We start from the raw sequence: 21,104 nt of genomic DNA on the forward strand, positions 1-21,104 counted from the left end.
CCACGGCAGGGGCCTCAGAAGGAACCAACATGCCAGCACCTTGATCTTGGACTTGCTGCCTCCAGAACCAAATCAGTTTCGGTTGTTTAAGCTACCTGGTCTGTGGTTGCAGCTGGAGCAGACTAATACCATCGCACCTTGGAGGCACTGTGGGTGCGGGCGCAGAACACCACAATCACTTGAGCTGTGATCTCTTTGCTGGTGAAGGGTCTCGCCTTCCCTTTGTAAAAACCGCAACACTTGTGAACAGCCGCAAACTGAGGCACAATAAAGCCATGTGTCTGCATGAGTCTGTCCCCCACCTCCTCCGGCTCTGGTAGCAAACAGCTGGCCACCGAGTTGGTGGGGGTGGGGGGTGAGAGGTAGGCCACATGTGACAGCATCTGCCCCTCGGGCCAGTGATGCTAAAGCCCCAGAAAGTTCCCCAAATAGCTTTGTTCATTCGAAGTGGGGTTTCCCTGAGTGGTACACCATGGGGCAGAGGCAGGGTCATTCCCACCTGTGTTCAGCTTGGGGTGCACCTGCCGGGTGCTGGGTGCTGGGGGTGGTGGGAGAGCAGAGGCAATGAAGAGAAACACCCAAATCTCTTACAGAAGGAAAAGAGCTTAGGAGGGGTGTTGACCCAGAGAGTTTGGTCACACTGTGGCCCTGAGACCAGCAGGGTCAGCAAGGCTCTTGTTAAGAGAAGCGGAATCCAGGGTCACGCCCCAGCCGCCCTAATGAGGGCGAGTTACTGAACAAGGCCTCCGTGCTTTTCATGTGCGTCCAAGTCCCAGGATCCCTGCTGGAGACCGGGGTTCTCACGCTTCACTGGCACACCGGGATCCCGAGGGCCCGTGGAAACTCCGGCCATAGCCCCCTCCCCGGGTGCTGAATCAGGTGTGGGCGGGGCCTGAGGACCTGCATTTTCAGCAAGTCCCCGGGCCCTGCGGACATTCCCTCTCCATCTAGAGTCTGATCTAGTGTCAGACTTGGCTGCACATTGGTCACCAGGGGGCACCTGGACCCACCTTCCAGAGACCCCCCCACCAGACCCTCCTCGGAATCTGATTGGTTGCTGATGCCGGAGCAGCGGTTTGAGAATCCCTGACCCTGCTCCAGACAGCAGCTCCATCCTGTCAGGAGAAGGGATGACCTGCGGTGGCCGGGAACCACTCAAATGCCCGTGCATGGGCCCCAGGCCGCCCTGCAGATGAGGCTGTACTCACAGCACACAAACTTTATTCGGCAATGATGGCGTATTTCACGAGGATAAGCGGCACGGCACGACAGTGTTTTCTGCACGAAATCTGAGGGCAGACGTCTACGGCAGCCGAGTTCCCGCCCCACACCCTGCCCCCCACCAAACAGAGGCCCAGGTTGCTCCCAGCACCCCTGCACGGTTGGCTGGGGCCCAACCGTGTCTCCTCTGCACCCGTAGCTGCTCCCCGCACCCGCGCTGCCTGCCCCAGCCACTGGACTGCAAGGGGGAGGACCAGGCTTGGTTCCCCTGCCTCTTCCTTCTTAGGGCCTCCTGGGGGCAGCAGGGTGGCAAGACTACTGTCCCCTCCCAGGGATTCCAAGTCCCTACCGGCTTGACTCCTCTTTGCTTCAAGGCCTTTTCCTCAGTGGGAGTCAATGTGGTCTCAGTGTAAGAGGGAGCTATTTATAAAAGCACTTTGCACCCACCAAGTATTTGCCCCGCCCCCACCCACCCCCAGCAAGCAGGCAGAGAACAAGGTGTCCTTGGAGTGGGAGCAGGGAGCCCCAGGAACAGCGCACAAAGGGACAGACCAGGCCCAGGAGCTGTTGGGCCCAAGTGGAGAAGGTCCGATTTCATCTCAGTTCCGATTCAGGGTACGTCCCGGTGACTGAACTGATGCGGAGGAAACTGTCGGAGGTGTCCATGTGACACACGTGTGTGCCCACCTGTCTCTACAAGTGACCTTTCACGATGCATCCCTAGCCGTCCTAGACCTTCCTCCTAGCTCTCAGGGCGGAAGCTCGAACCCCAGGTAGACGGCAGGCGTGCCGACACGGGAGGGCCGGGCAAGGGGCGGCCAGTGGTGCCCGGAGCGAGGAGGGACCACATCGGGGCGCTGTGTCCACCCACTTGGGGCCTCTTCAAAGGTGAGGGGCAGAGCGGGGCTGACTGAGAGGGGCTCACGGTGGTGGCTGGGCTGCACAGGTGGACCGATGGCTGGGGGTGCGACGAGGGGACTTGTGGCAGCGGCTGGACTGTGCAGATGGCCGGATGGCCAGGGAGGACGGCTCCGCACACACGGACCCCTCCTGCTGGGGACAGGCCCCACCTCGTCCGAGCGTCCGGCTGGCAGTCGGTAAAGCTGAGAGGGGTGGGGGGCGCTCACACCGTGTACGTTTTGACGGACTTGTAGAGGGGCGGCAGCAGCCCGTGGTCCTCACGGACCACCTCCAGGTACTCAGAGGGCGTCTCCAGCCAGAAGGGGCCACAGCACTTCTGGCAGCACTTGCCCCCCGTGGGCGGCTCCGGGTTCTTGTCAGACATGGGGGAAAAGTCAAAATCAGCCACCTATGATGAACAAAACCCCACGGGTCAATTGCCTGCCCACCGGGAGCCCCACACGAGGCGGCCCCACACGAGGCGGCCTCACAAGCTGGTGGCAGCATGCACTGAAACACCTTTCTGGTCCCACACAGCACATCGCTGTGCCCTGGGCTTTTCTGCTCCCTGGGGCTCCCTCTTCCGGTGGCCCTCCCCCTCAGCAGCTCATGGGCCCAGCCGCCAGGCAAGGGGCAAGCGCAGGAGGAAAGTCAAATGGGAAGGAGCCAACTCAGCCATTTTCCCTGGTCTGCGGGTGCCTCTTGGGCACGTTGCCCCCAGCCCCACGGCCTGGCCCCGGGATCCAGACCCCTCCCAAGCCCTCTGGCCTGGCCCCCAGGTCCTCCCCACACACCCCCACTCCATCCTCATCCTCTCAGGGCCCGGGGACCCAGCCCCCACCCTCCTGAGCACCCACCTCCACCATGTCCTTCTGGTGAGTGGAGTTCCTCAAGGCCATGCACATGATGAAGGCCAGCATCATGGTGATGAGCGTGGCACAGGGGAAAGCAAAGACAGCTGGCTGGATGCCTAGGAGTGAGAAAGCGACAGTCACGGGCCTGGGTGTTTGGCTGCACGCCAGCTCTCAGGAGGCCACAGTGGGGGCAGGGGGAGAGAAGAGTCACCCCCCACACACACACTGGGAGCTTTTCCCTTATGTGCCTGCCTCCCAGCTGGGCAGCTTCAAAAGGCAAAGCCAGGATTTCACGATAACCAAGTTGGCATGTACGAGGGTTTTAGAATACGGTACGTCCACAGGTGTTGATTGAACTTCCAAGAGGTGCAGCTGAAGTCCCCACCCCTGAGTGCTGGCTGGACTCAGTGACTTGCCCTTACTGAATAGCTATGGCAGGGGCGGGGGCTCAGGACTTCCGAGTGCAGGCCATGAAAGACGTTGCAGCCTCGACCGGAGGTGGGGAAGGGACGCCGCGCTGTGAGGGCACCCACGCCCTGCTGTGCGGCTTCTTGCCCTCTGGACGCCCTGGGATCACTCACCGATCCCGGTGTCAGGAAGCGGCAGGGCAGAGCAGGAAGACCCCAGGGTCTGACGTTGGGGGGCCCTGGGTTCAAATCCTGGCTCTGACCAGGCTACCTGATGCTAATGCTGTGCCCAGAGCCTGCCCTGGGACCCGACCAGGTGAGGTGGGAATGTGCCAGGTGCATGGAAGGTGGTTAGCAGGTGCGAGTTCCCCCTCACCCTCCGCTCACCTCCTCCTGCGTTCCCTGCCTGTAGACACCAGCACACCCTGTGAGGCTCCATTTCCCAGGGAAAGGTGGCAGGGATTACCCAGAGTGCTCTCTTGTCCACCAAATCCAGGGTTTTCCTGGGAACTCAGTAACCAGGGCACCCATGAGTCAGAATCTGCCTGTCCCCACAAGCTCAGCCACAGCCTGGAGTGGGGTGCAGGAACTGGGGGGACTTGAGGGGACAGGGCCTGCCTTGGGGACAGGGCAGCTGGGAGGGCTCCCCCTTTTGTACTATATTCTATATGGGGGGGCCTGACCGGGCATCTGGGAGATCATCCCCCAGGGGTTTGGGACCCAACTCTCTACCCACATGGGGAAGCACTGGACTCGGGTCCCGGAAGAGCCCCCTCGGAGATGAAGGGGGGAAGCTGCCGCGTTGCCCGCGGCTGCGGCCCTGAGCCAGGGACCGGGCCTGGTGACGGCCACGGGGAGGGTGAGAGGGACCGCACCACGCACTTCCTGAGCTGCTCACACCTCACGACAGCCCTGTGCCTCGCAGTCACCCCCGGGGATGCTGGTTTGAGTGGTGGTGACCGCGCCCCGGTGGACAGAGACTCTGTGCTGGGCAGGGGACAAATGGGGGTGCATTGCGATCGTGGAGGCTCGTTCTGTGTGGGAGTGTTCGTGGTGGGGACATGTGTGGCATTGGTAACATGGAAGGGACATTGACAGCGATGGTGGGGGCAGCAAGTGAGCAGGGAGGCTGGGGGGCATGGTGGTGGTGGCACTGGTCCCAGGGGCGAGGGACTGGCAGGGGGGTGTTAAGGAGGGTGCGGGTGGGTGTGGCGATCACGGAGCTGCCCGCTGGTTCTGGACGGTGCTGGAACAGCAGTCAGCGGTGCCTATGGCCATGGTAGCATAAGTGCCGTTCTGGGTGGCTGGTGGCGGCCGAGGTGGCTGTTGGTGCCGCTGGGGATGTGGTGTCGAGGGCGGTGCCGGCAGGCGGGTTGGTGGCACTGGTGGAATTGGTCGGAGAAGGGTGTGGGCAGTCAGTCAGTGGTGTGGGTTGGAGTCAGTGGGGCTATCGATGCTTCTAGCGCTGGAGGGGGCGGTTGTGAATGACGTGGCCCGAGCGGCCTGGGGGCAGGGCGGCTCTGATTCAGAAGGGGAGTGTCACTTACTGGAGGGCCACACCTGGATCCTGTGGTACCGGTGTGTCTTGCTGATGACATTCTCAGCCCAGATGCTGAAGCAGTAGATCCCGGGGGCCCGGAAGACGTGGGTCAGGTTGTAGGCCCCGCTGGTCACTGACACAGGGTGACACTCCCCTTCCTCCAGTGGGAGGCACTTGGGCTTGAGGCGCCAGCACACAGTCAGCGGGGGGCTGCGGGGAGACGCAGGCGGTGGTCAGAAATGGCTCCGAGGGGAGTGTGAACGCAGACCAGGTCCAAGAAAGGCTGGTGGCCACGAACTTCCCAGGACAGAGCTGTCCTGGCCTCCACTTTGCACCTTCCAGACCAGGGCAGAGGAGAGCACCTGGAGATGGCCGCAGACCCCGAGGGGATTCCGGGCTGGTGGGACAGACAGAGCCACTCGCAGACTGCTGGACGGGGCAGAACGGATGCCCGGTGCCAGGTGCAGTGTGCTGTGCGCGCCTCCTAAGAGGCGGTGGTGTCTGAGGGGGATCTGAAAGGGCGTATCGGCTGGCAGTGGGGTTAAAGGGGTTAAAGGGGCCAAGAGCGTTTCACGTGACCCGCCTGCCCCCGGGCCTCAGAAGCTGGAGATGCAGGGCCCCCTGAGGAGCGCCCACTGGGAACTCCCGTCTCACACGAAGTCAGGCTCGAGTGAAGCGCACGCTCAGCATGCCCACGTGGCTGGCTTCCCACCCCATCTCCAAGGACTGAGCTCCTGCCCCCAAACCCCCCCCGCCAAAGTGTTAGAAGCCACCCCCAGCCCGCAGCACGTCTCCCTCCTTCCTTGGCCACTCTGCTCACTCTCCATCCGGCCCCGCCTCCCTTGGATGCATCCCTGCAGGGCGGGCAGGTGGGTGGTCGTCCCCAGGAGAGTCCCTGCGGGGCTGGGTCCTGACAGCTGCCCCTGCAGCTCCTTCTGTCCTTGTGAGGCAAACTCTCCCGGCCTCTGTGTCGTGTCACTTGCCACAAACTCAGTCTAATGCCACTCCTGCCAAGAGCTGGGCCACATCCTACGCAACATGGTTTGTTTTCCAGGCGCCTGGAAAGCAGACCCAAGCCACATACAGAGGGCCGTCCACAGGAGTGGTCCCTCGCTGCCTTTGCCTTGAGGCCCTCACTGCAGACAGCCCCGAAAGGCCTGTGCTTTCTCCCCTGGACCCTGAGAACGGAGCTGTGCCCACAGCCATGGCACGGACAAGGGGCTGGGAGGCACTGTCCTTCCAAGAGCCCCTAGACACAGGGCCCCTCAGGGTAAGGAGAGGTCTCAGGGTCACCTGTGGAGAGAGTGGGCTGGGGCTGCGGGCCATGCACAGAGCACTCCAGGGTTCACTTACCTCCCCAGGAAGTTCAAGGTCAGGGTCATCTTTTGGAGGGTCTGAATTTTGCTGGGCCCCAAGACCTGGATGCCTCGAAGAGTTTCTGAAAGGCAGAGGACCCCATTCCACCTGGTGGCTAAGGGCAGATGTCTCAAGGATCCCAGGGCCGGGGCTGTGGGACCGCTCCCCCCCCCCCAACTAAAGCCAGGAGAATGGGTTCCGGGAGAGATGGGTTCCGGTGTCTCCTCCCTGTGCAGAAGACTGAGGCACAGTCCACTATGCCCTGTGCCCGAGGCCGATGTGGCCAGGTAACAGGAAGCACTCCACCTGCACCAGCCCCCTGAGACCCACCCTGCAGCTTCAGCAAGGCAGAGAAGTCCCCCGTCTTCTGTGCGACGCCCTTCCCAGCATGCAGCGTGTTCTGCTCCCACTCGGCCACCACTTGGAGCTTCACGGTGAAGGTCCCGATGATGGAATAGTTGTAATAGACCACCGGGTCTTCAGTCACCATCTGGGTGCTATAAGGTGACAAGGAAGAATCAGAAGACAGAAGGGACTCATGGGACTTCTTGGAGTCAAGGGTGGCTGCACAGTGACATGCCCTGTCCCTCATGAGCAAACGTGCCATCGCAGCAGCGGCCTCCCCTGTCTGGGCCTTCCCCGGGCGTACAGGGAGCGCATGGGGCCCCAGGGCCTGCACACCCGCTGTGCAAGCTCATGAGAGGCTCCATCACCACTCCCCACCCCCACCTCTGCCGTGGGACTTACAGGCTCAGCCTGTGGGACTGGGGGGACTCAAGTGGGTGAGGGGTCTCCACAGAGCACTGCCCTTGCACGAACTTGAGGTGTCTGTGACCTGCCTGACCCCCACTTCCCAACCTGCCTCCTGTAGCCTGGCTTGTTTGGGGAGAACTGGGAAACAAAGTCAGAATAGGTCCCTCCGAAGCCAAATGGGGAATAAAATCCCTCCTACCTGGACCTTTTTTAAAGGGCCATTTGGGGCACCAGTGACCTCTATTAGCTTGCAGGCTCACCACAGGTCCCCATGCAGCCCAAGCTCAGCACAGAGCAGGTGCTCAAGGAGTGCGTGGAGTGAGAGTGAGCGGGGAGGGTGGGGCGGCACAGAGCGCCCTGCCTGGGAGGACTGGGCCAGGACCGCGAGCCGAGGCCTTGGGGCAGCCTGGGGGTGAGGACGTACCCATCTCCAAAGTCCCAGCTGTAGAGAAACGAGGCAGCCTTGAAGAAGTTGCTCGGGTCGTGGAGGAGGAAGGACACTTTAAGGATGGTCTTGGTGAGATAGGAGCTGGGCCAGGGCAGAGACGTGTTCTGAGTGACGGTGAGGTTCCCCGCAATGAACTCTGGGAGAGAGAGAGGCCGAGGGAGGGTGAGTCCACCGAGAGGTGGGGAGGGCGCAGCCTCTCCCCAACCTGATCTTCCCTGTCAGAGCTGGGTGCCACTGAGAGGGGACCCTGCGGGTCACTGTACACAGAGGGGTGTGTCCCCAAAGTCACTGCGCCTGCTGTGCAGACCTGCTGAAGACATACAGCAGGTGTGACATGCATCACTTCACGCCTGCATCCCTTTCGCCGGGACCCCGAACTTTCTGGTACAAAAGATGCCCGAAGGAAATCAGAAGGAATCAGACGGAAATGCACAGGCTTTGAAAAGTAACTTCTGGGAAATATTTCAAAGGATCAGATGAGCCTTAAAAAAATGCAATCAGTTCCACGGATCGCATCTCCACACCCCACGTGCAGGGCTAGGTGAGGACCTCCATTCTGTGTCCTTCTCTAAAAAAATCTGAACAGAAGCCCTGGCTGGTGTGGCTCAGCGGATTCAGCACTGGCCTGCAAACCGAAGGGTCACCAGTTTGATTCCCAGTCAGGACACATGCCTGGGTTGTGGGCCAGGTTCCCAGTAGGGGGTGCACAAGAGGCAACCACACATTGATGTTTCTCTCCCTCTCTTTCTCCCTCCTTCCCCTCTGTCTAAAAACGGATAAATAAAATCTTTTTTTAAAAAAATTGAAGAACTGATTTTTTTAACCACAAAAATGGAGAGGTGTGCTCAATCATGCCCATTTGGAAAAAGCTAAAACGTGGAATGGAAAGCAAAGAAGCACCCTATCATTTAAACACAACCATTGTTGACACTTCTGAAGAATTGTAAAGTATTAGTGTGTGTGTGTGTGTGTATACGTTTATTAAACACACTTGATGAAAGGAGTGATAAAATGTTGTCTTGCTTTTTAAAGTTTGACAAGAATGGGTTTTCTCCAGGATATTACACACTCTACGTAAAAGTCATTATTATTCATGGCACAAATGATATCAGTACCCAGGGCTGCATACTTAGCTTGTTCCTGTTTCCCTCTATTATTATAAACACCTCTGCGATGGACACCTTCATGCACAAAGCATCACCCAAATGGAGGTTTATTTCCTGAAGATAAACTCATTAAGAGATTGCAAACTCCGAGAGAGCAGGAACTTCTTGGAAGGAAGGGAAGAGGGTGAAGGAGCTAGAGAGGATGAAGGTGAAGGGGCCAAAGAGCAGAATAATGGATACCTGTGAACCTGCTGCTCTCCTAGGGGCTGGATTAATGTACATCCCCAGAAGCAACAGGTACTTGAAAGGGCGGTTTCAGCACAGCCAGGAGGCAGAGGGTTTTACCACATTCTGATCCTCTGTTAACTCTCGACTGATAATGGAGAGGGACCTGAGGCTCTAATGTGCATGTCTGCAGTTACTCACGGGGCTGGATGTTTTTCTCTGCACCCGGCGTCTGAGGGCAGATTAGCAGACAGGACCGGTCCTCACCTGTGATGGACAGCAGGAGGAGGCTCCTCGCCACGGGCTGGCACTTCCAGCAGTTGGCGGCGGTGACCCAGACAGAGACAGGGAAGTCCCCGGGCACGCTCCCCACGGCACGGATGGAGGAGCTGAAGGCCTCCTCGGTCTTCCCCGTGAGCAGCAGCGGAGAGTGGATCCAGTGGAAGCGATAGAAGTGAGTGTCGGTGGGCAGGTCCAGGGTGCCGTTGTCACTGGCCACCAGGGTAGCCGTGACAGTCACTTCTGCCCCCGTGGTGGCAGGACTATCCGTGGTGAGGTAAAGCTCGTACAGGCCTAGGAGCCAAAAAAAACAAAAACTACATTTCAGGAGGGGGACATGGCAAGGAACCCACGGCCCCCCTCTGAGCCGGCTTCGATCGTTCTACGTTACAGGCGGAGGACCTGAGGCCCGGGCAGGCCGGTGACTTGCCCAAGACTCATATGAGGAGCTCGCTGTCAAGCTCGGATTCAAACCTGGGCCCAGCTGGCTCCGACCCACACGCCCTTTCCAGGGTCCCAGGTTTATATCACAGGGCATGTGTGTGGCCCGGGCCTGCCCTGCCCGGACTGCATCTCAGCTCTGATGCGTGACTGTCCACACAAGTCTCGAGAGGAACCCCGGCGGCTGCTGCTGAGAAACGCCTGCTGTCCCCCACCGCTGGGCACTAGTCCGTGTCCACAGAACTCCCAGTTCTGGTTCGACTCCCAGTCAGAGCACATGCCGTGGGTGCAGGTCAGGGCCCGTTTGAAAGTCAATGTTTCTCTCTCACACCGATGTTTCACTCCCTCTCTTTCTCCTTCCCTTGCCCTCTCTCTGTAAATAAATAAATTAACTAATTAACAATATTTTATTAAAAATTAAAATAATCAGTAACAATCATCATCACCAGATTTGGGCATTTCCTTTTTTTCCCCTCACTCAAGGGCATCATTTTTTTTTCCATTGCTTTTAAAGAGATGGAGAGAGGAGGCGAGAGAAACAACGATGCAAGAGAGAAGCGCAGTTTGGTTGCCTCCTGTCCACGCCTGGACCGGGGTCCCATGTCCCCAGACCAGGGAGCAAACCCACGACCCAGGTTTGTGCCCTGACTGGGAGTCAAACCCATTACCCTTCAGCGACGGGACGCTGCTCCAGCCACTGGCCAGGGCTCCTACTACCTGATTTACTATCTGGTTCACCTGCTCTTAATCCGGGATTAGATAGTCTACAGTTCTCAATTCTGAATCACAGGCCTTTCCCTAAGTCAGTATTCTTCCACTGCTTTACATAGTTGCATATTTTATCCTATAAACAAGGTAAGACTTTGAAAAGAAGGCTTGTTTCCACCATAAAGCTCGCGCGTATGCGTAAAGAGTATTACAGATGTCTCGTCATCCTCCCCCCGAAAGACGGCAGCTGCTATCCTGTCCCCATCTTCCTGTCTCTTTCTCATGCATAAAAATGTTTTCATTTAGTCACAATCACACTCTGCACACCATTTGGAATTATTTCATTTCCACAAAACAACACATCCAAAGTGTGTCTGTGGTCGCCCTGGCATGAATTTCCACACGTGCGTGACAACCGCTCAAGCAGGTACTGCACTCGCGGCACCCTGCGCTCTGGTCAAGAACGTGACTGCATGCTTGTGACCCTTTTCCTGTCATTTGTAACCTTCCTCTGCAGGTGAGATTTCTGAAGGGCGTGATTTGAGAGAGTGCAGCCTTCGGCAGTGCACACCTGGGCAGAAGGGGTGTGGCAGAAGGAAGAGGGGGGCGGGGCTGGCAGCTCAGGTCACTCTCCCCCTCACCTTTCCGGCCCCAGGCCCCGCCCACCCCGCAGACACGCCCCTCCGCTCCCCACTCCCCACCCCTGTGGTTTCAGGCGCCTCCTAGATGCCCATGGAGCCCAGTAACTCAGACCTACTCTCTGGGCTCCAGACCTGCGCTGAACAATTAAGCAAAGTTAAGGACTCGAACTTAACGAACACTGTAAATTCCATTCCTCAACTGCACTAGCCACATTTCACATGTCTAATGGGTAAGTGGTTATTAGCTCTTCTTCTGGACTGCAGAGATCCAGAACTTTCCCTTCATTACCCAAAGTCCTGTTCTAGACGGTATGTTCTAGAGCCTCTGGGCCTCTCCCCTCCCCAAACCTACCACCCCCTTCACGTAGCACTCTCTGTTGACGTTAGAGGCCCCAGCTGTCCCAAGAGTCAATCCCCAGGCCTCTGCCACTCTAACTCCTCCTGTCTAGGCAACTCGCCTCCTCTCCATCACTGCTAACATCACTTAAGCCCTGTCTGGATTACGGCTGCATCCCGCCCCAGGCCTTGGCCTGAGTCCTGCCCCACTATCAGACTCCCCACACAACAGGCAAACTGGCCAGTCTCCAGATCCACACCCTGGCACACCCGTGCTGTGGCCACTTTAACTCATGCAGCTCCTCCAACGTGCTGCCCTTCCTAACCTCAGGGCCTTTGCACATGCTGCCCTCACTGCCCTTCCCCACCTAGCTCTCCTTGGGCCTAATCTCCTCGGGGAGGCCTCCCCTGAACCCCTCACCTCCTTGGTGCTCTCTCAACAGCCTGAGCGCACAGCTGTCCCAAGCCCACGCTGGGATAATGGCTTTCCCAGCTTCCCCACCGTGCTGCAATCTGCTCTAGGGCAGTGTTTATCTCCATCTCCCCTCTGCCCAGCAAAGCGCTTAGCACATAGTGGGTGTTCAAAAATGCTGGTGCAGAGTGGCACCTGGAGAGAAGGGCGTGGCAGAGGGGCCAGCCAACCTGGCAATGTCCCGGGACACAGTTCACCTGTCCTTGGGCCCCACCCCCACAGGTGTTAAGGGGACCCAGAAGTGCAGACATGCCTCCTGTCCTCAGGGAGAGAGACCTGTCAGACTCAGCAAAACTGGGAGGTGCATGAGTGTGACCTCAACTGTCCCCCTTTGCCTTGTGGCAATGCTGCCTGTCCCCACGGCTCTAGCCTTTTCCCTCGCCCATGTCCCAAAGAGGGAATTCCAGGAGCTGTGGCAGGAGCTTCCCCAAGAAGTTCAGGTGTGTGTTTCACATCGAGGGACTGAGCTCTCTGAGGCTGGGGGGGGGGGGGGGTCACACCACTGCCTGTGACCACGGAGCAGATCAGCACCACCAGGCTGGGTCCTGTTCTGTCTCTTGGGCTGGGAGGCAGCATTAGGCCGAGCTGCACAGAACGAGGTGCTCTGATGAGAGGCCATCCCTCCCTTCTCCCCTCTCTATCCTGCGCACCCCCAAGCAAGGAGTGCGGGCCAGAGAGGGGCTGGCAGGTGGGGGGAGTACATTTGACTGGCTGCATGCTCATGGCCACCCAGCATCTGCAGAGATGGGTGCCCATCAGCACGACACACCCGTTGCCAGGGGAGTGGAATCAGGAGGGGCTGCAGGCAGGCTCATGGGGAGGAGGACATGGGGGGAGGAGGGGCCGAGGCTGCAGCCGACACTGGTGCAGCTCCTGGCGGACCCCTACCTGTCCAGACACAAGAAGCCTCCAAGGGCACTTTTTCTTAAGCATTTTTTAAAAAGCAGCTGTCTCACAGTTCCTGGGTGATGCTGTCCCTCTTCCTCAGGGCTCTGGGAAGTGTCCAGGACATTCAGGCTGAAGGGGACCATGAAGGCTTTGACCCGTGTGGCTGAAGAAACCAGGCTCAGGCCCTGTCACCCTACCCCTCCAAATCCACCTTTGCAAGTTTGAGCCTAAGGGACAGTCACCCGAGTGGCTGCGAGGGCACCACAGGTGCCCCGAGAGACCAGAGCCGGAGGGGCCACAGTGAAAACCTAAGTGGCAACCACCACAGAGCTTGGCCCACGGGGGCAACACCCAGGAGCAGGCCCTGGGGCTTCCACTTGGAGCTCACGGGTTTTCTCTGACAACACAGCATGTGGGGCCCTGACCATTCTAGAAAATGGCCACGTCGGCCTTTTCACACTGCACAGGTAGACAGCCCAGCACACTCCCCTCCAGTGTGCCTCTGGAGTCTGGGTAACACCGCCTGGAGTTAACGGTGGAGGACAGAACTTCCGACCGCAACCCCCGGGGCAGGAGGCAGGCCTGACCGGGCCCACGGAGGGCGGCAAGGGTGCCTGAGCCTTCACCTTCCCCTGTGGGTTTTCCCCAACCCATTCCCAGCTGGTCTGACCACATCAGGGGGGCAACTGGCAAGGCTGAGAACAACACATGACTTTTAAATAACTTCCTTCTTCCTTCCTTCCTTCCTTCCTTCCTTCCTTCCTTCCTTCCTTCCTTCCTTCCTTCCTTCCTTCCTTCCCTCCCTCCCTCCCTCCCTCCCTCCCTTCCTTCCTTTCTTTCTTCTCTCTCTCTCTCTCCCTTTTTCTTTCGGAAATTTAGGCCCCATTAGTCATTTCTGGACACAGACCCAGTGGACAAGAGACCCCATTTCTATCTGCATCTCTAGGGGCAGACACGATTCCCAGAAAATCCTCTTACATCATCCCTGAGATGCAAGGTCTTATTTTACCTCGTTGCTTTTATTGCACCAATTACCTTCCTTTCTCTCCCATTCTTTTAAGATGAGGAGGGGGTAGGGGAAATGAAATTGTTGGATAATAATTCAACACCCCCCCTTAGCTGCTCAGGTCCCAACTGTCCCCCAACAACCCTCCAATCCGGGTCCGTTTTTTGTCGCCAAAATGAGACAGAAGAGTTGGTGCTGGCCCTCCAGCGGTGGGGCTGTGGGGATGATAGAATCGAGACCACGGACACGGACACGGTGTGGGACCCGGTGGAGCCTGCTCGGGGTCCATTTTGGAAATCATTCCCAGAGAGGAAATGGCACCCTGGCCTCCTGGGCCTTAAACTCGCCTCCCACCGGGAGCTTACACAAACAGGGTGAAGGGGCTCTCCAGACAAGGCTATGCTTTAAAGCAAAAATACTGCTCCGCAGGCGACCTGGCCACGGTCCCTGGGGGTCTGCGGCTTGACTGCGGACCCCCGCACATGCCTGGTCTCACCGCACTATTCTCACCCACCCCCATCGGCTGCGAAGTCCCCCAGAATCGGGATGGATTCTCAGGTCACCGCGCGCAAGCGCGCGCGGTTCCCAGAGCAGGGACATTCTAGAGACAGCAGCAGGAACCAAGGGGTGCAGGGAGCACCCTCAAGTGGCGAGGCGATTACTGAGCAGAGCGGCGAAGGGAGAGAGTAGAGGGCTTCGCGGCTCCCAGCTGTCGGAGTCCCCTCGGCAACGCAGCGCACGGACTGCGGGAAGCAGGGAGGTGTGCTCAGGGGCACAGCGCCAGCTCCGCAGCCCAAGCTCCCGGCAAGGCTCCAGCGCACTGCGTGCTACGGCTCCGGGAGGGCGGCCGGCCGGCCAGCTGGCACAGCTCCTTACCTGCAGCCACTATGGCCGGGGCCAAGGGAAGGAGGCAGGCGAGCCAGAGGATGCCGCTGATGCATGGGCAGAGGGTCGGCGCCATGGCGGCTCCGGGAGCAGCGGTAGCCGGAGAGGACGCGATGGCCGCTACTCCGGGCGCCAGGCGCCTAGCTGTGCGGGGAGGTGCGGACTCCGAGCTCGCTCTTCCTCGCTTTGGGACACTGTATTGCTGCGAGCCACGACCTCCTACAGCCAGCCGCACTGACCCCGGCCCGCGTCAGCTGCTCAGCCCCCCTTCCCCGCACCCCTTCCCGCGCCCCTCCTCTCCCCGCACCTTCCTGCTTCCCACGATCTTCCCCTCTGCTCCCCAGGCCGTACTCCTCCAATCTGCCCCCTCCCGTGCCCCTCTCTTCCCATATTTCCCCAGTCTGAGCTTCCTCCCCACGTCCTCCCCGCCGCCTCTGACTCAGCGTCCCCAGGGGCACACGCAGCACTGCAAAGCCGCAAGCACGCCCCTTCGGGTTCTTCTACAGGGGCCTTCTCCGCTCGTGACGCATATGCCTTAGAGGTGTTCTTCATTCGAAGAATGAAGCGCCTACTGTGTGCCGGGCTCTGGGCAAAGGGCCTGGAAACACCCTCTTTCCTTCCAGAGAGAGGGACTCTAGCGCAGGGATTGGTGTTATCGGCCACTTTACCTTCTCTGTGCCTGCTGTAAAGTGGGACGTGTACTCGAACCCGGGCCCCCAGGGACGTTACCACAGACTCAGACAACCGTCATGACGAGCGACCAGACTGCTCTTTGGACACTCGTTGCCCTGAGCGGTCCCTTCCATCTGCCACAACTGAGCAGAGGGTGTCTTTCCTCCTAGATGGTGGCCAGGTCTAGCTAGCCTTAGAGGCGGGACACCAACAACCTGGGTCCTGGGTCAGGGATGGAGCCCAGAGGGAGGGGGTCATGCAATTGAGGTCAAGCATGGCCTGCCAGGCAGGACTCTGAGGGGAGAACATTCCAGACCAGAGGATTAGCTGCAAAGGTGCTTGGTGGGCATGAGGCACAGCAAGGCCATTGTGGCTGGATTATGATGAATAAGGTTGAAAGGTATGCAAGGCTAGGTAATGAGGGTGAACAGAAAAGTCTTCCGAAGGTTTTATTTAGAGGAGGGGAGTGGTCTAATTTACCCGTGAGAATGATATTGACCCTGTCCCCGACCTCTAGTTCGGGAGATAGACAAGAAAACAAAGACGAGATAACAGTATGATGGGTAGGCGTTAGAGCCACGAGGAAGCCCCCCTGTTAGATTTAGGCCTAACTGTATAGGTCTTTATCCGATGTAGTTAAGGTGAAACGTATCAGAAGATTTGTCTACAGCAACTCCCCCTTCTCCCCACCAATACTAAACGACCACACCCAGCACACTGATTTCAGCCCTCAGATTTTTCTGGCTTCCCCGACTTTGGACCTCCGACATCTAGGGTTTTGGTGGTGGGAGGAGCAGAGAGGATTTTGCTTGCCAGTGAGCCACTTCCTCCAGGGGGAAGGAAGGGGTGTTCCGGCCCATTTTATTTTTTCTTCCAGGGGAAGAAATAATTGGCACTAAATACATCCACTCACAATCTAGCACTTCATTGGAGGAAACATGGAAGGAGCAAGGAGCTTGGTTCCCGCCCGACAAGATACCTTTCCTCCAGGGTATCAGCTGGTGTCGCAAGTTTCACTTAATACAAGATGTGAAATGTATCTGTCTGGGAAGGGAACACGGAGATTTTGGGGAGTTAGCGATGAAGGGGAGTGTCAGGTCAGCACTGGCAGGAAGGGGCAGGGCATGGAGCCAGGTCCTGGAATTCGTAGAGGTCAGCATTTTCCAGCTCTGTCCCCCTAAGATGGTAACCGTGGGTTACTCGAACAGCTCACTATTCAACTCCTTCCATAGATGGAGTCTTTAGGTAAGACAATGACGGGAGTGGGGGGGTGGGGGTGGTTCAAAGGATGCCTCGGTACTCACAGGGCCAAGGGACGCCGTGTCCCGGGCAACAGCGGTAGGAGGTAAATAAGGGCGCTAAGCACTTCCTTCTGATGAGATCATGAAGGGGGCGGGGTGGAAGTCCTTACTGAGGGATATACGCAAGCGCACCTTCTCATTGCATTCTGGGGGTTGTAGTAATTAGCACGGTAGTACTACCGGGAAGACTACATTTCCCAAGAAGCCTGCCAAGCGGTGCGTTCACTCGCCGGAGGGAGTCCGCTCCACGAGGTTCTAGGAGCGTGGGACTCCGCGTTTTGAGTTACCTGTGCAGTGGTCGGTGTGATGCCTAAGGCCAAGGGGAAGACCCGGAGGCAGAAGTTCGGTTACAACGTTAATCGGAAACGCCTGAACCGGAATGCTCGACGGAAGGCAGCCCCGCGGATCGAGTGGTGAGGGGGCCGGGGTTCAGGAGGCCGCGGGCCTCGGCCGGGACGGCGGGCGAGGTGACAGTTCCGCTCTCTTTCTGTCCTTAGCTCCCACATCCGACATGCCTGGGACCACGCCAAATCCGTGCGGCAGAACTTGGCCGAGATGGGGTTGGCTATGGACCCCAACAAGGCGGTGCCCCTCCGTAAGAGAAAGGTACTGACATTGCGGGGTCCCGGCCCCGGCCCCCGCCGTCATTAGCTGGGTTTGAGAACTCGGTCCTGCCCTTTACCTCCCTCACGCCCGTCCTGTTTGCCACCTTGCCACAGCGAGCTCGGCCAGCCCGCGCGGACTGTGGCTGAGGGTCCTTTTGCGCCCTTCCTCATACTCCTCAGCACACACTGGCCCTGGGTTGGAGCTTCTCCTTCGCTTATTTTTTTTCTCTGAAATTAACTTGTTTGTGTTCCCTGGCATCTAAATGGTGTTTTCCAGAATTTATCTTTTTCTGCCCTTAACTTCATCATAAGGACTCTCCAGGTTTTGGGATCTTTACTTACTGCTCGTTACCTCTCTTCCCAGTCATCCAGCCTCATTGGTCTGAGGCTTCTCTGGGGCCAATTTGTCCCAAGGAAGGATTTTCTGGGCCACCCTTTTAAAAAGGAGTACCCCTTTCACTCAGTGACTTCTTCCCAGCATTATTTTAACTTGCAGCACTTGTAAATACTCAGTGGTGTGTTACCCATTTGTTTATCTGTTTCCTGGCTGGGCCTCTTTTCCCCCAACATAATCTCCTTGGGGACAAGGACCATGTATTTTGTACATTAAGTCTCCAGTGATACTGGGAATGTGACTAATGCTCAATAGTTAACGTAAAGATTGGGCTTGCTGATTGAACTTGTTGCCTTTAGGCAGGTGTCTTTTTATCCCTTCCTGCCAGAGGGAAAGGGTGCTACTGTTTCTTGAACAGATTCGAAGCTGCAGCCAAGCACCGTCAGGTTGCTCTTCCCCACAGAGATCAGACGTCCCCCCTGCCCCCCACCAATGGTAAATTATCAGGCACTTCTGTGTCTGTTGTTCCATTAGATGGTCACCCAGCAAAGGGAGGCAGGCAAGGGGGATTATGCTCATTTCACAGACAGGCATGAAAAGATGAATTGCTTGCTTGATTCTCTTGGGAACCATGAAGCCCTCCAGGGCATTGATTCTTCTTGTCATCTCTTCCTGCCTAACCTTGTATAGGGGTTCTTAAGGGTCATGCATTGGTGCTGGGATGTGCAAGAGCCTCTAGAAATTTCCCTCATCCAAGATCCTTCCTTCATTTACTGCTCTCACTGGCTGTTCTCTGCAGGTCAAGGCCATGGAGGTGGACGTAGAGGAGAGGCCTCAGGAGCTCGTGCGGAAGCCCTATGTGCTAAATGGTGGGTTTTGGCCACATTCCTCTGGGTCACCATCCAGCATGGTTGGGTCTGGAAAAGGGCAGGGGGGGAGACTGAGGGTCAGAGGGAAGAAGTGAACTGGTCCAGGGCTTATGGGGTTGGGCTGTGTCCCCCTGGCTGGCACGTTTACAGTCTACTGAGCAAAGTCTGTGTGTGTGAAGTGAGGTCAGAGACGTTGAGGGAGGATGGAACCAGCTGCCTGGGAGGTTAGAAGGGAAACCATTAAGTCTCAGGCACACGTTTCAGCTGCTCCTGAATTTCAGGATGAACAGATTTTTTAGAGATTTGACCGTCTCATCTCATCTTCCCAATGAACACACTGTTCCATGTTCATTAAGGCCACAGAAACTGAACGGTAAAACAGAAGAGTACGATCCGTGGGAAAGACGAATACTCCAGAATTCTCTGCGCAGCCTTCCTCTTACCTGAGAGTTTTAACAGTTCCGAATGTAAAAGGGTGTGGATGGCCTGTGTTCGACACAGAATCCCTTGAGGCCCGTCTTTAGTGCATCTCGGTGACCCTCATGAGCAGCAGTGCCGGCTTGCACATGTAAAATCATACTGTAGTCGAAGCTAACCTAAAGGTTTTTGACTAGAAGCAAGTTTAGCACTTAATTCCAGAGAATATTTGACCACCTGTTCCGTGAGCTCTTTTTCTCCCTTCATAGATGAGAAATAAGGAGCATCTGCCTAGCTGTTTTAGGAGCAAAGCCATTATTGACTCCCCAACCTCGCTTTTTCCATCCCACGTAACAGGGAAGTGCCTGGGTCCAGCCTTAGGCCCTGTTTCTCATCTGTTCAGACCTTTCCATTTCATGCATTAGTGTTAACACTTCAAGAAAGAGGTCTGCCCTGGCTGGCGAGGCTCAGTGGATTGAGTGCTGGCCTGCAAACCAAAGGGTCGCCAGTTCGATTCCCAGTCAGGGCACAGGCCTGGGTTACAGACTAGGTCTCCAGTAGGGGGTGTGCAAAAGGCAACCACACATTGATTTTTCTCCCTCTCTTAAAAATATCTTTAAAAAAAAAAGTTCTCCGTTTTAAAGCCGGGAGTCCTGTCCCTCCACCTCTGTCCCCAGGACCTGGCACTAAGTAAAAATAAGTTTCCTCCCTTCCTGTTACCCATCTGAGGCTGAAAGAGGTGACCGTATCATAGGCAGAGCCTGGGACCCAAGGGGCTGAAGAGGAAGGTTTTGGCACTGAATGTGGGGATGGAGAGGCAAAGCCCATCAGATGGCTGGTAATAGCAACTTTTGTGGCTTTGGACTGGGTGAAGGGGTGACTAGGCAGCTCAAATAGTGCAGAAGGCAGCCCCTCATTCTGTCTCCTGGCTTCTCTCACCCCAGACCTGCAGACCGAAGCCAGCCTCCCAGAGAAGAAGGGAAACACACTGTCTCGGGACCTCATAGACTATGTGCGCTACATGGTGGAGAACCACGGGGAGGACTACAAGGTGAGTGACCTGGGCCTGTGGGAAGGCGCACTGGGCCTCGGTGACCTGGTCCGCTTGCCCTGCACCTGTTTCCTGAGTGGTAACAAAGGGAGGACTCCGGAAGATGGTTCCCGCTGACAACAGTGCTCACGCCTGAGATAGACTGAGTGGCTGTCCCACAGGTGTTTTGCTTGCATGGTATTTACAAAGAACTTGAACTACTTCCCTTTGTAGTTATGGGAGGGTTCAAATCGAAGTCTCTGTTTTTTGCTTCTGTTAAAAATGGAAAGATCTAGCCACATGGGACCCCCGAGTCAAGTGGGACCAGTTGGCTGTGGGTGGAGCATGAGCCGCTCAGATGTCCCCTGCGGTATCTGCACCCGTGTCCCCACATACACCGCAGCTTCCGAAACGGGAAGTGGCTTACCCACCTTCAGCAGAGCTAAGATTCGAACCTTTGCCTATCAAGCTCCCAAGTCGCCCTTCTCTCTTCTTAGGCAATGGCCCGGGATGAGAAGAATTACTACCAAGATACCCCAAAGCAGATCCGGAGTAAGATCAACGTCTATAAGCGTTTTTACCCAGCGGAGTGGCAAGCCTTCCTTGACTCTTTGCAGAAGAGTAAGATGGAGGTTGAGTGACTGGTTTACGCCTGCCCCAGGCTGAAGCCTGTCCTGGACCCGAGAAGCTGGAGCCGGGTTAAGGCAAGGATGGGTGTGTGGCCACAGATGAGGCTGGCCCAGCCCCATTCTCGGGGCCAGGCCTGCCTGGTCTGGGTGACGCGAGAAGTGATGGCTGCCCCGCAGCAGGACCACAGGCAGGGTGTGGCATGGGCAGTGGGCCTTTCCTTAGCCTTGAGTACTTTATTCTCAGCTGTTAATACAGAAATCCTCCTGCTCCTAAGGTTTCTCCTACAAGCACCCAAAATGTCTCTTCTCACTGCTCTTGAAGAGGACTTATGTTTTCACGTGGATCATTTCACATAAAACACTGGAAGGAAACCAGGCTTGAGAGGCATTAGGGGTTGGGGGTTGAAGTCATCTTTCCAACAGTGAAGTCCAGGTTTTCACGTGCTGTCCTCCACCCTGGCCCACCGTCAGAGCACGCTGGGCGGTCCCGGCCTGACTGGCCACAAGGCACGGCAAGCCCGGCCTCTAGGCTCAAGTCTGCAGCAGACTAGGTGGTCCTTGGTGTTTGGCCTCAACTCTGCCCTTCACAGCACCCTAGGGTCAGGCCTTCACCTGGGCTGGCCCCGACCTTCTCTGGCCAGTTCGGGCACCAGTTTTAGGGAGCCTCCCTGCCTCCCACCACCCCCTGCCCCCAGGCCGCACCCAGGTAGCAAGGCCTGTCAGTCAGGTCTGCCTTTTACTCTGCGTGATGCCTCCCACTGGAAGGGGCGAGTGCAGGGAC

At 57.2% G+C, this 21,104-nt stretch overlaps 2 protein-coding genes across 3 annotated transcripts; one reads left to right on the forward strand and one right to left on the reverse strand.

Annotated features, from left to right (window-relative positions):
- Positions 1 to 1,242: 1,242 nt before the first annotated feature.
- On the reverse strand, positions 1,243 to 14,710 carry TMEM130 (transmembrane protein 130). 2 transcript variants are annotated; one of them, XM_037134805.2, is made up of 8 exons: positions 14,458 to 14,710; positions 9,078 to 9,383; positions 7,456 to 7,615; positions 6,609 to 6,775; positions 6,276 to 6,360; positions 4,930 to 5,132; positions 2,979 to 3,091; positions 1,243 to 2,494 (listed from the first exon to the last, which is right to left on the reverse strand). In XM_037134805.2, exons 1-8 carry the CDS (start codon positions 14,540 to 14,542, stop codon positions 2,345 to 2,347), a joined length of 1,269 nt encoding a protein of 422 aa, XP_036990700.2. In that variant the 5' UTR covers positions 14,543 to 14,710; the 3' UTR covers positions 1,243 to 2,344. The 2 variants fall into 2 exon arrangements, with proteins under 2 accessions (XP_036990700.2, XP_036990699.2); XM_037134804.2 differs by having other exon boundaries at positions 1,243 to 2,530.
- A 1,917-nt stretch (positions 14,711 to 16,627) lies between these two features.
- NOP16 (NOP16 nucleolar protein) lies at positions 16,628 to 20,644 on the forward strand. Its single transcript, XM_037134885.2, has 5 exons — positions 16,628 to 16,852; positions 16,937 to 17,045; positions 18,178 to 18,247; positions 19,609 to 19,715; positions 20,192 to 20,644. Exons 1-5 carry the CDS (start codon positions 16,746 to 16,748, stop codon positions 20,333 to 20,335), a joined length of 537 nt encoding a protein of 178 aa, XP_036990780.2. The 5' UTR covers positions 16,628 to 16,745; the 3' UTR covers positions 20,336 to 20,644.
- Positions 20,645 to 21,104: the final 460 nt, after the last annotated feature.

The sequence above is a fragment of the Artibeus jamaicensis genome, unplaced genomic scaffold (assembly GCF_021234435.1).
Source record: "Artibeus jamaicensis isolate MK-2021 breed Jamaican fruit bat unplaced genomic scaffold, CSHL_Jam_final scaffold_3151, whole genome shotgun sequence".
In the NCBI taxonomy this organism is placed as follows: domain Eukaryota; kingdom Metazoa; phylum Chordata; class Mammalia; order Chiroptera; family Phyllostomidae; genus Artibeus; species Artibeus jamaicensis.

Bases quoted from the DNA above. Each gene is read 5' to 3' on its own strand.
- NOP16 (XM_037134885.2), top strand. From the start codon at position 16,746: ATGCCTAAGGCCAAGGGGAAGACCCGGAGGCAGAAGTTCGGTTACAAC. The intron at 16,853-16,936 runs GTGAGGGGGCCG...TTCTGTCCTTAG, and splicing joins GCAGCCCCGCGGATCGAGTG to CTCCCACATCCGACATGCCT. The intron at 18,248-19,608 runs GTGGGTTTTGGC...CTCTCACCCCAG, and splicing joins GAAGCCCTATGTGCTAAATG to ACCTGCAGACCGAAGCCAGC.
- TMEM130 (XM_037134804.2), bottom strand. From the start codon at position 14,542: ATGGCGCCGACCCTCTGCCCATGCATCAGCGGCATCCTCTGGCTCGCC. The intron at 5,133-6,275 runs GTAAGTGAACCC...GTCTCCCCGCAG, and splicing joins ACCTTGAACTTCCTGGGGAG to CCCCCCGCTGACTGTGTGCT. The intron at 2,531-2,978 runs GTGGGTGCTCAG...TGTTCATCATAG, and splicing joins ACCAGAAGGACATGGTGGAG to GTGGCTGATTTTGACTTTTC.